General features: G+C 54.9%; 1 protein-coding gene and 1 long non-coding RNA gene across 9 annotated transcripts in view; one reads left to right on the top strand and one right to left on the bottom strand.

The window, feature by feature from the left end:
- The window catches only part of ATP2B3 (ATPase plasma membrane Ca2+ transporting 3), a 59,485-nt gene that overhangs the window by 43,869 nt on the left and 2,833 nt on the right, over positions 1–12,783 (top strand). For 4 of the 8 annotated variants that reach the window (XM_086389609.1, XM_086389606.1, XM_086389603.1 and 1 more), the window contains one exon: positions 4,956–5,042. The exons of 2 other annotated variants lie outside the window; for them this stretch is intronic. In XM_086389609.1, the coding sequence (XP_086245735.1) occupies positions 4,956–5,042 (87 nt within the window). Of the gene's footprint in view, positions 1–4,955; positions 5,110–12,783 lie in introns of all 8 variants that reach the window. 2 more of the 8 variants (XM_086389610.1, XM_086389607.1) reach the window with 1 other exon arrangement.
- LOC147341066 (uncharacterized) lies at positions 365–810 on the bottom strand. The gene is made up of 2 exons (XR_015159808.1): positions 656–810; positions 365–517 (listed from the first exon to the last, which is right to left on the bottom strand). It is a non-coding gene; the product is annotated as an uncharacterized LOC147341066 (long non-coding RNA).

Genomic DNA, 12,783 nt, shown 5'->3' with positions numbered 1-12,783 from the left:
CTCGAGACAGGGGCCAGCAAGCCGGAGGTAGAGAACGGGTGAGATGAGCCTGAGACCAATAGGGCGGCCCTGGGGTCTGGTCGCCATGAGCACAAGGGCAGTTTCTTGGAGTGCCCAGCGACGGAATGTCAGTGAGAAGGCCTCTCCCTGACACCCCCTCAGAGCCCAGGTGGCCTCCCCAGAGTGGGTGCAGGTGGCAGCTAAGACTGTTTGCTGTGACCAAGAGCTGTGTCTTGGAGAGGTGAAGGCACAGGTCACCTGCTATTCGAATAGCTACTGGGACTTGTTTTATTTCCTGGGGGTGGTCCCAGGTAACGGGAAAGGGACCTTCTGAGGCCGAGGCAGACACCCACTTCAAATAGCCTTTGATGAACTCACCATTTATTGGGTTATATTGTGAATTCTAGGGAAAGACTTCATTGGGATGCACACTCTGGCCACCAAGGTGATCCATTCTGTTCATCCCAATCTCCAAATGTCAGTGCTGGTCAAGGTCTAGGCCATCAGCGGCTGTCCTCTAGAAAGTCAGACAGTCGTGATGAGCACCCTGCTGGGGGCACTTGCGAAGGCTTCATGAGAGCCCGCCTGACAGAGCCACCCTCACTTCCTGCCCCCACCTCTTCCCGGCCAGCCTTCTTGCCAGAATGTTCCATACTTGCTGTGTCTCCGGGTCCTTCCCTGGCACTCCCTGGTGATTTCATCATGGCCTGACATCAGTCCTCACCAAGGTCTGCGAGACGTCCTCCTGGCTCCCGAGCTGGGCCATCCCTCCATTCCTCCTGCTGCCTCCCAGCGCCTTTCCGGAAGTGCAGTCCGCCCTGCTCTCCTGGCAACTTCCTGTCCCCTCTCCCTCTTCCTTGCCTGTCACTCCCACCCACTGTTGAGATCTTGGTCTGCCCCCGCCTCTTGGCTGTGACCCCAGCTGCTGGAAATCCCACAGGCCCTGGGGCGGGGTGGAGCGGGGAGGCGCCCATTCCCCACAGCCTGGCCCTCCTTGCACAGCCTCCAGATGGCAACCACCTCCTCCTCTTTCTGGCCAGATACCCAGCAGCCCTGGGCTGGGGCTCTGCTCAGCCCAGACCACAGGCCCCACCACCCCAAGCCCACCTCCTCACAGCCCCCCAGCCGCTGATGGATGGCTGCATCACTTCTGCACAAGCCAAGAACCTGGAGCTGCCCCCAGCCCTTTTCCTGTGTCCCTGAACACTTGGGTGCATGGCCATTGCATCCACAGACCAGCCACCACCAGCCTCCTCCGGGCCTAATCACCCGTGTCTCTGCCTGGATTGCGGTTTCCTGTGTCCACCCTGGACCCCTGAAGCTCTTTGTCAACCTAGCCAGTCTGTGACACTTACTACTCCCTGCTTCTCCTGTGCGTTTCTCCACGCTCTGTACCGGACCCCCAGCCCCAACTGCCCTGAGCCAGCTCCAACTGCTTCTTCCCCTGGAGACCCACGGGAGGGAAGAACACTGCCCAGCCCCTGTTTAGGCAACTTCCCGCCGTGGGCCCCTTGGCCTGGGTGGGGACCTCAGCCCACGGCTCTCACTGGCATCTGCCTGCAGCATCTCACCCATCACCATGGATTCATCCCAAAGTGCCCTCCTGGTGTGCACAGCTCACTGGCTGCTCCCGCACAGACCTTGGGGTCCTAGCCTCCAGGCGCCCCTCTCTCCTCCCCGAGCACCAGCCAGAAGCTCTCAGGCTCTCTCCTGACCCATGCGCCCTGTGCCCCGAGAACCCCTGCTGCCTTTCCAGACTTCCCTCTCTGCTTCCCCATGCTACTATGCCTCCATGCTGGCTGCTGTCTGGGTCCCAGGCCCCCTTAGCTCCTCATCCCGTGAAGCCTTCTCAGAGTCCACTCCCTGCTGCCACCAGGGCATACACACTCAGGGCAGCTGTGCCTACACTTGGCATCAGAGGTGGGCAGGATGCCCTGGGGGACTTTCCAAAGCTGCAGGATCCCGGGTCACCCAGAGCCTGGGATCCTATAGGGCTGGGTGAGGGGGCACCAAAGAGCACCATGTGAAGGAGCTCCCTGGGGTCCCAAGGGGCTTCTCCCAGCCTCTGGCTCATGCCTCCTGGCATCCCAAGCACCAGCATGGCCAGAGAAGGATGTCTTCGGCCCAGCCAGAACAGAGAGTGCCCAGTAGAATGGGAAGAGCCTCTGATGCCAGCTGTCTAGCTCTCCTCTGTGGCCTCCTGCTGCTCATCTGTGAGCCTCTAACCACCCTGTCCCGGCTCCGACTGGCTCTGGGGTGTCATGCCAGGCAGGTTGTGCAGCAGAGCCTATTTAATCCCATCAGTGAGCTGAAGACAGCAGCCCTGCCCCCATCTGAGGTGTCTGGGTGGAGGTCCCTGGTGCCCCAGCTAGCTGTGTCCCCTCAGACAGAGTCTGACACTTCTGACCCCTGCTTTCCACATAAGGAAATGGGGCCCAGAGAGAAGGGACCTACCTAAGGTCACTCAAGTCTCCCTCCCCTGGACTTGGTCACATTGAATCCTCCATGCTTCTCGAGAATGCTGAACCAACGTTACTATAGCTCACTTTTTAAAAGTTCTTTTTTACTCAAAATACCTACTTGAACCGAGAAAATAAAGCCCAGGAAAATTAAAGTCCCTTAGGTTGTATACACCCCAAGCCAAGAGAACCATTGTCTAGGGAACCAGCCTTAGATTTATGACTTTTGCAAAATACAGAATTGCTCCCAAGATTTCAGAGGCCACCACAACTTTTTATGTTGCTAAATGGAGGCCTTTCCTAACCTGCTGCCCACCCATCATGACAGCGCACCAGCCAGGCAGGACATCATTTGAGAATGTGCAGCGCTGTGCTTAGTCACTCAGTCATGTCTGACTCTTTGCAACCCTATGGACTGTAGCCCACCAGGCTCCTCTGACCATGGAATCCTCTAGGCAAGAATACTGGAGTGGGTAGCCATTCCCTTCTCCAGGGGATCTTCCTGATCCAGGAATCAAACCCAGGTCTCCCATATCTCAGGCAGATTCTTTACCATTTGAGCCACCAGGGAAGCCCAAGAATACTGGAGTGGGTAGCCTACCCCTTCTCCAGGGCATCTTCCTGACCCAGGAATTGAACTGGGGTCTCCTACATTGCTGGTGGATTCTTTACCAGCTGAGCTACCAGGGAAGCCCTCATTCCAGAATGAGTCCTCAAATCTAAGGACTTGGAGCTTTTCAAAGCACTCACGACATGGTCTATTTTGCATTCCATTATAAAGCAAAGAGAAGCTTCAGCAGTGACTGTGCCTTGTTCCTGGCCCAGTGTGGGGGCTTCTGGGATGGGGTGGGGGCGAGGGGAAATGATGTGGTATTTTGACTGATACCATCATCCCATCGGGACACCACCTGGAGAGGCCCAATCCGAGACAGGAAAGGCATTTTTTCCTTCCTTTGTTGCCTTTTCCACAGTAAGAGTCCCCTCTTGAGACAGACTTATCTCTGTAGCCTTAGAAACATCTCAACCTAGGGAAGAAATACAAAGAGATGGCAACATCATGGCATGGGTCATCTTCCTTCAGTGTGTTGAGGAGCTCAGCACTGTGCCAGCCCTATGGGCACTCAGCAGTGGGCACACAACAATAAGTCTGTCTCACAGTGCATCCAAGGGTTGAAATGATGGACGTCTTCATTGTGGTTGGGGTGGAGGGAGTCCGAGCACTCAAGCTGCCTTCTTCCTAGAGGCTGGACGTATGTCAGACACACCACGGACCCTGGTGGCTACCACGTAGCCACCTGGGAGCTTGGGAGCAGGGGCCGTGACCTCGGGCCCAGAGCAGGCAGCCAGTGTGCTCTGGGCTCCAAAAATGCATACTGCTCACATCATCCAGTGAACTCTCTAGAAATAGTTCTAGATAGGCACTTTCTAGAAATTGGACCTACCTTCTAACTCCAAAAAATTCCGTAAACACACACACACACAGACACACATAGCCCACCCAAGAGGTCATTCCCTAAGAAGCACTCCAAGTGTGTCACAGCAGGCTGGCGTCCCAGAATCTATACACACAGATTTCTGATGGCAGGACATTCATAGTGCCCACCCACCCACAGTTACCTGGAAACCCATGCCTGGCTTTGCTCCACCCCCCAGCCCCCCCACCCACCCACCCCCACCCCCTACCCCACCGCCAGCCAAAGGCAGGGTCGGGAAATCTGAAGACACTGTGTCTCTGGCAAGTTCACCCCCATGGCACTTCTTTCCCAAAGGCTCCCTGGAAGCTTAAAGGGTGAGGGACAAAGCCAAAGCCATCTTTGCTCCCCAGACCTAGCTCTCCATTTTCCTCCCGCCCTTCCTGTGGCTCTGTGGGTAAGCATTCTGATAAGACAAAGCGGGGGCTTTGAGAAAACCCCTCCCCCTCTTGTAAAATCCATTCTTCCATTGAGATTTCCCTCTGAATACCCCTCAGTCACTTGGACGAGCCACAGGAGCAGAGTGATGCCAGGTTAGAGCCATGTAAGCAAGGACGGGTGGGGAAGGGCAGCTGTCCCCACCATTCACGACCTTGTTCCTAATGGGAGCATGTCACATCCCTCAGGTGTGTTGGGGCAACAAAAAAGTTGAGCACTACTGACCTAGGATAACAAAGTATTGCCAGACACAGGTATTTATTGACGAGTGGCTTGCAATGAGCATATCGTGAATGCAAATGGCTCTCCCTAAAATCATTTGTGGTGCACCCGATCCATCACTAATCCCCGAGCGCCCCAAGTCTTCTGAGCCCAAATCATTCGCTCAGCAAACCGTCTCTTGATGGATGACGCAGAGGCCGAGGGCCTTGGCCACGGTCCCATCGGAAGCACCGCGGCGACCCCCATGAGGCTTTGCTGTCACGATATGCGCCCAGCATGGTCCCCGTCCCCACCTAGCCCCACCCCCGTGCGGTCCCCAGGACCACAGTGCAAGCCAACCTTTATCTCATTTTCTCTCCCACAGATGGAGGTAGTGAGTACCTTCAAGAGAAGCGGTTCATTTCAGGGTGCTGTGCGCCGGCGGTCCTCGGTCCTCAGCCAGCTCCATGACGTAACCAATCTTTCTACCCCTACTCACGTAATTCTCTCTGCTGCCAATCCCACCAGTGCCGCTGGGAGTGAGTCTTGAGTCCCCTTTTCTCTCATAAATGGCATCTCTGGGGAGGAAAAAGCCTCCAACTCTTCCTTCTCTTTTTTTTCCAGTCTTGCATCCTCCGCGCACCGTGGCTTTTCCGTTCTTTCTTTATTGCCCCGTTCAGTCCTTCCCACCAGATGGTGTGTCGCTCCAAAGCCATAGCCTCTTATGAAATGTACTGAATCCATGGCACTGCTGGACCTTCGTTCTTTTCTCTGTTTGGTTTATTTTATTTTATTTTTGTTTAGTGCTCCTTCTGTCATTGGTTTTCTTTTCTTGAACTGGTCTGCCTTTGCTGATGGTTCTTCACGAACTTGGGCCGTATTCTAGTGGCGTTGGGGACTTGGTGGGCACTTGGTCAGTGTTCTGCGAGGCAGAACAAGGTTGGCGTGTGGGCTCAGGGCCATCTCCGGGACTCGAAGGAGAAGCCTTTGCAGCATCTTTCGCAGTGGAAGAACTCAGCCCACCAACTGGGGACTAAAGAAACAGCTTCCAGAACTCTCCTTGAGGTGGTTTCCCAAGGCAGTAGACCTGAGCCACCAGGCATTAGAGGTGTCCCCAGGAGCCCTCCTCATGCCCCAAATCCACCCTCGGCCACATTTCCATTTGTTCCCAATGCATCTTTGCTCTTTCCAAGCAGGCTTCAGGATTGGAAGGTCTTAACCTGATCTGGTCCATACTCTCTGTCCTCCTTCCTTCGAGAAGTTGGGAGACATTGATTCCTTGCTATACGTTCCACTGAAAACTTCCCGCCATGTCATCACATTTAGAAAGGAACCCAGGGGCGGTCCTAAAGAGGTAGAAACTTCCACATTTGCTCACATTTCTTTACAAAGACAAAAGGAAAGCCATTGGACCATTGAATCCACTACCCCATGGTCCCCCGAATGACAATGCAAGGAACCATGTGCACCCCCCCCCACCCAGGGTCACCTACTTCTCATAACAAACTTGATGTTTTCAAAAACAAAACAGTGAACCTTCAGATATGAGCCTCTTTCCTTTCCTTCCAGTGGGACCTGGCAGCTCTCACTCTGAGAACACACCACTCCCCACAGACAGGAGTCGTTAACTATGCTTTTCCCACCAGACTCTGGGATTTTCTTTTACCTTGATTTCTTCTCTTTTCCTTTTTTTTCCTTTGTCTTGTAGTTTTTTTATGGTTTTTTGGTTTGTTTGTTTGTTTGTTTTCTTCTTCTTCTTCTTTTTTTTTTTTTTTTTTTTTTAGGAACTGGTGAGAGGTCCAGAGTGGAGGGCGTCCCTCCTCTTGCTTAAGCTATTGTTTCAGGCCACTCTGCCCTTTAAGGAAGGGATGTGGGTTGCACTGGTCCCCACTGGGGTTCACCTTGTCCCCTTTGGAAATGTCACGCATGTGAACGCACACACACACACAAATGCATTCTCCATCCCACAGGCTACACATCCGGCTACCTTGAATGCTCACTGAGACACCCACCTGAGCCACAAGTACTGGCTGTTGGCCATCATGGGTGAGCTGGAAAGCTCCAGCCTCATCACACAGGGGAGTTGCCACCACTCCACCCAGAGAGACTTACAGGAGGCTTGGCCAGGGCCCACTGGGCAGCTGCTGCCCTCCCCCTGCCCCACTTCCTCCACGTGTTCCTTTGCCATCTCTCTCTGTGCTTTCTGTCTGTCTGTCTGTCCATCTGCCTGTCTGTCTGGGTGCCTCCAGCTTCCTCCCTTGGGGCAGTGTCTCTCCTGTGTCTTCCTTGGCTCCTAGTGCCTTCCTTCTTTCTGCGACCATGTGCCACAGCCCCCTTCCCACTGCCGGGAGCCCAGCAGTGTAGAGTAGGAGCCACTCTACAGGGACCCAAGTAGCTCCTGGCCAGAAGAAGTTTCGCTGTCCCTTCCACACCTTGTGCCACTGGGAGATGAGTGCCTTCGGCCTGTGGAGGGCTCTGATGTTCTGATTCACAAGGGGCGGCCTCAAAGGCACAGCACCTCGGAAAGGACCCCTCTGCAGAGGAAGATGCTGGATGGAGGACCAGGTGACACCAGGGGACATTCCAGATTCCAGATACTGCCCACCAAAACTGCTTCCTCCCACCATCACTGCGTGGCAGGTTGGCTTGGAACTCTAAACTGGTTCCCAGTCTGAGCTTCAAAGACCCTGAGAAATCACCAAGCCTGGCACCCACATCATGCAAATCAGGGGAAGGCCTGGTGGAGCAGAGGACAGCCCCAGGCCTTCAGTCTCTCTCTCAGAACTTACCAGTGGTCACGGGGCACAAGGTTTCCTCGGGAAAACCTGGCTCTTTCAGGAAGGCTCCTGTCCTCCTTGCCCACCACTTGGCCAGGCCGCGCCTCGTCCTGAGCACCACAGCCAGTCTCAGCCCAGTGTCACTTCTATGGAGAACCTCGGGCTGTCTAGGTGGAAGGCCCAGTCCAGGGTGTGGACGAGGATTCTGAAGGCCAGAATGAAACTTGACACAGATTACCCAACGCAGGTCCCAGCATGCAACATCAATGGAAGAAGTGGCCAGAGAATGTCCTCAGAATCTGAAGGAGAGGAGAATCCTTCCAAAAGATGTTTGGGGGGAGGCTAGAGATGCAGTGATCCTTGGGGCTCAACGTGCCCACATTTACAGCCACCCACACTTCCTAGTCAACCTCTGCCATCCCCCTGAGCTGGGCTTCCCATGCCCATATGTGCTTGGGGGTCTTTGCTGCTCCTGAATTCAGGAGTCCTAACTCGGTCCCCACATCCCTGGTCAACAGGCAATGACCTCCCAGCTCCACAATGGCCTTAGCTGCCTCCTCCTTGCTCACTCAGCCATTTCTCCTGCCTGGCTCAGTGGCTGCCCCACCACAGCCATTTCATTCTTGGCCTGCCACCTCATTTCACAGGACCTCAGCCATGCTTGGCCTTGAGGCCTCCCATATGAGTGGCTTAGGGAAATTCATCCTTTGCTAACCACCTTCAGTCTTTTGGAAATGAAAGGGGTGTGAAATCCTATCCTCTGTTAGTGTGTCAGTCACCCCCATTCCTGCCCTGATTACACTCTCACACAATAATGCTGGCTGTCAGGATGCCCAAGGTGGAGCCAGACAGGGAGTGTCTGTTCACTCAGGTTTACTTATAAGCAGCAAGCCCAGGGTGCCAGGTGGTTGCCCCCAGGTGTGAGGGGGGACACACAGACACACCCCAGGCCCTCTCCCCAGCCACACATCCAAAGCCCGTTCACATCAGCCCAGCCGTCTATACTCCAATGTTTACTGCCGCAGGGGCAGCTTGTGATTTTGGTCAGATGTGGCCAGAAGAACTCCCTCAGGGTGGTTTTGTTCTGATCAACTGTGCCAGAAACATATCATGGCAGTTGTTTTGTTTTGATTGGCTTTTGCAACATGAAAACATTCCATCCAACTTGGCAAAGCCCAGCTAGGTGGGGCCTTGGGTCTTCCATGGACATGCCCTTCTGGAGAGCAGGGAGTGTGCTCCTCACACACTCACAGAGCAGTAGTTAAGGCAGCCCCATGGAGGATGGAGGAAAGAGTCTTGCAAGTGAAAGCTGTCTCATTTGCTGGAGTTTGCTTCCTTCTCAGGAAATCCATTGGTTTCGAGCCAACTCTGCCCGTGTGGGTTTCTGGGAATAGTGTATTGGCATTTGCAGTTGTCTCTTTGACAGTGTGCACACTGTCTCCACACTAGGAACAGTATCAACCCTGCCCAAGCCTTCATGCAGGTAGGGGCCCTACCATGTGGAAGGACCTTGCAGACAATTCCAAAAGCACACACCAGCCGAAAGCCTCAGGCCGACCCTGGAAGCCCTGCTCTGGAGCCCTTCCCAGTAGGCACTTCCAGGCCAACTGCAGGGGCTGGGAGCCAGGGCTGAGACAGCTCAAGAGACTTAGTTGAGATCCTGAAGCTGGAGATGGCTGGGGTGAGAGGCAAGGCCAAGCTCCCAAAAAGCCCAGGACTCTCCATGCCTGGGTCAACTGAGTGCAATGTTGTGCTGATGCCAGCCACTGAGGCTGGACTATCCCAGTCCTGGGCACACACACATGCCCACAGAATGGGGGGTAATCTTTACAACCTCATCAGCCACCAGCATTTTCGGTTGGCCAACACCCCCAAATCCATGTCTTTTGTTTGGGATTCAGTACCTCAGTGAAAGGGCCAACTCTGGAGTTTGCATTTTCACATCTCCTAATTCCATGGTTGAGGAAAGGGAACCTTCCCCTTGCTCTCCCCTCAACTGTGGTTCCATCACCTTACATGTCTTTGTGTTGCTTTCAAGTCATGATTCACCTTCATGCCTATGGGGAGGGTTTGGGAATTGATAACCTGAAATTCATGGAGGCCTCATGGCTCTCCCCGGCTGCTGTGCTCGGAATTTGCTCTAAGTCCAAAGCCCCAATGCCAGGGAAGCTGCCAGCTTCCTTCCTCCTACAGAAAGTTCTGGATTAGTAGTTGGTCCAGAGCCAGGCATGTCCATCAATCATGCACAGGCTTTCAGGGAGTAGAGCAAGACAGGGCAGGAGTTGGCCGGAAGAATTCTGAGTTCTGTGAGCCTCATGCTGAGACAGGAGCAGAGGGTAGAGAGGATGTCAACCCCCCAGGGCCTGTTCATCCCACAGGACAGAAGGCATCAGGCCCAGTTTCTATTGTGACTGTTGTTATTGCTTTTAGTTTTCTCTTCTCTCCTTTTCTTCTCTTTTAATAGGGTAGGTGTTCCCTCAGTCCTTCACCATCCTGTCTGCTTTCATGGCCCTTCCCCGCCTCCACCAGCACCTCCATTGCAAACTCCAGCGATTAAAATTCAAAACCAAAGCACAGTCCATCCAATTTCAGCCATGACCTTCACAACCCTGCCTCCTCAGGCCCCAACTATTCATCAGTAGCATGGCCCCATGGCACAGTCTGACACAAGCACCCCTCCTCCGTGTGGCCCCAGTGGTCCTGCGGGTCAGGATCTCAGGGTGAGAAGAAGGTAGGCCCTGGGGGGCAGACAATAAAGAAGTAAGCTTGCACTCAGTGCAGATGCTCACCAGCCTCAGAACAAAAAGAAGAACAAGAGAAACGTTAGGGATGGCGGGGCCCCCCCGAGCCACCTTCCCCGCCGGCCAGGCGCTGTTTGGGATAAAGGTTGTCTGAGACAGCCTCTTAGAGGGTGGACTGTGAGCTGAGTTCCAAATGAGGACACAAGGCTGACGAGATGATCTGGTGGAAGAAAAGTCTAGGCGGGGGAAGGGGGCAGGTGTGATGGCCCTGTGGGACACTCAGGCTAACTGTTCTGAGCAACACGGGTAGAGAGTGCTGGTTGGGGGAGCTATGATGGGAGACATGTGCCAGTCCATGTGGGCCCCCTGCTCTCAGGGGTCTTATGTTCCAGTGACAGGAAACAGAGAATAAATAGGATGTGTGAGGTGTTTGAAGGTGAACTGTGCTGGGGAGAAAAGGAGGCAGAAGAGGTACCTGGCTGCTGAGGGAGATAGGTGGATTGCAGCTACACATGGAAAGAGGTGAAAGGGAGCCATGAGGCTCCCTGGGGAAGAGCCTTCCTGACACAGGGAACAGCCAGTGCAAAGGCCCTGAGGCAAGAGTGTCCCACTTGAGGAAGAGCCAGGGGGCTGCAGAAAGTAAAGGAGGAAGAGGAAGACAATGGCCCAAGGCAGGCCTTGGCAGTACTTTTCCTTTGAGGGACACAGGGCTACTGAAGGGTTTGGGGCACTGGAGGGTGTGACTCGGTCTGACTTGTGTTTGTTTGAAAACATGGCTCAGGCTTCCATGCCAAGAGAGAGTGGAGGTCAAGAGCGGCAACAAGGGAGGAGACATGGGAGTGGGAGGTAAAATTGAGGAAGCAGGCAGAGCCCTGAGTATGGACATAGAGATGGGGTCTCCTTACCAGACAGATGGCTAGAAGCACCCAGGAGATGCATGGACGTGGGTGGAGAAAAGGCCCGGATGACCCGGTGTCCAGCCTGGAAACAGGGGTTGGCGTGGAGAGCAAGGGGCGGAAGAGAACAGAGCCAAATGAAGCTGGGGTCCTCCGTAGCCACAGCTGGAAGGACCGAAGCACCAAGAGAGGGGCAAAGAGTAACCTAGATGAGGGATAGGGAGATGGCCGGGCGGCACGCCCAAGCAGTGAAGGAGAAAAAATGGCAGTTCTCAGATGCCAGGAGGTGGGGGTTGTGACGGGTCTCAGGAGAGATGGGGCAAGAAACTACAGCACGGCGTCCAGCCCCAGCCAGACCTGCCCTAACCTAGGAGTCCTCTTCGCTGGCTGGTGCTTTTCATGTCTTTCTTTCACCTTTAAATTATCTTACAGTCACCTGGACTTGGGCGGGGGGTGTCCCACACTGCACAGACTGGTGTGAGTGCCACCATGGTAGGGCCCAGAGCTGCCTCAGCAGCTGCTGGGATGTTTGGAGTCCTCACCTGCTAGACACAAGGGCAGGGCCCGACTCAGTGTCAGACAAAAGGGATGGGGACAGGGAAGACCCCCAGGGACCCAGGGAAGATCCAGGGGCCCGGCCCCCAGCATCTCTGGGCTTGGGGATTGTGGTCCCCGGGAAACACAGCTGCAGCCATGGAGGTGGGAAGGGCTTCAATGGGGAGAGGTTTGAGAACTAGGGGCCGCAAGACATGCTGATGTTCAGCCCTGGGGTTGCAGTGCTGGGTGCCTCCAAGGTTCAGCCAGAGCCCTGCCCCCTGGATGGGAAGACAAGGCAAGGGGCAGGATCGGCAGAGGCAAGGCTGGGGGTCCCTCCAGGACCTCCTTCAGTTCAAGAGGCCTATTAGCCATCCACAGGAGCTGCAGGGGCAGCAGGTGCCAGGAAGGGTGGGTCCTGGCTGCAGGTGGTCGTGGTACAGGGGGTGTTGATGGCATCGACTTGGGCTGTAAGCTGTGGGCAACACTGGCAGCCTTGAGCGCAGTGACATCCCTTTGGGGTTCTAGAGATGGAGAAGTGACCTGAGGGCCTTGCCCTGGCCTCTGGGACAGTCCCAGGCCAGGAGAGGAGCTAGGGCAGGGTGCTGAACCCAATTGGCTGTGACCAGGCTTTCACAGGGAGGCATCAACTTCACCATGGGGACATCCTCAGGCCCCCGGGTGTGAGCCCAGGCCTCCAGGGTGGTTCTGTCTTCCCAGTTCCCACCAAACCCATGTCCCAGAGGTTGGCTGTGCCCTTTGGTTGGAGGTGGCCTGAAAACACCCCATCGTAAGACCCATCTTGAGCCATTTGTTAAGAGCCCAAGATTGGGATACAGGGAAACAGAAGCTGGAGGGAAGCTGACTCACGGTCAGCTGTAAACACACTCAGGTTGACTTGAGCCAGAGGCACATGTTTGAGCGGGCAGCCCTGGCATTTCATGTTGGTGACTGAGCAGCTGCTCTGTGCCAAGCTTTGGCACCAGGCAGCAAAGAAGGCTACTGACAGGCATTCAAGTGAGTCTTTGAGTACAGCCTGGAGGACGGCCATGGCAAGGGTGGTCTGGGAGAGCTGAGGGTGAGAGTGAGCAGAGGCCTGGCCTGATCACATGACCCAGGCCCAAGGGAGGGCAAAGGAGGTGGCCAGGGCACCAGATGACTGCTAGTAAACTTACCACGAGGGCCACCAGGGTTGAGGGTGGCAGGATGCCACTGGCTCCCACTTCTGTGGCTTGTAGGGTGTGGCTGAGAGCCAAACCAAGTCC

Source organism: Bos grunniens, chromosome X (genome assembly GCF_055505025.1).
Source record: "Bos grunniens cultivar Pamir isolate PY7600 chromosome X, Bosgru_T2T1.0, whole genome shotgun sequence".
Classification (NCBI taxonomy): Eukaryota; Metazoa; Chordata; class Mammalia; order Artiodactyla; family Bovidae; genus Bos; species Bos grunniens.
The sequence above is the reverse complement of the archived record's forward strand: the minus strand, read 5'-3'. Positions and strand labels throughout refer to the sequence as shown.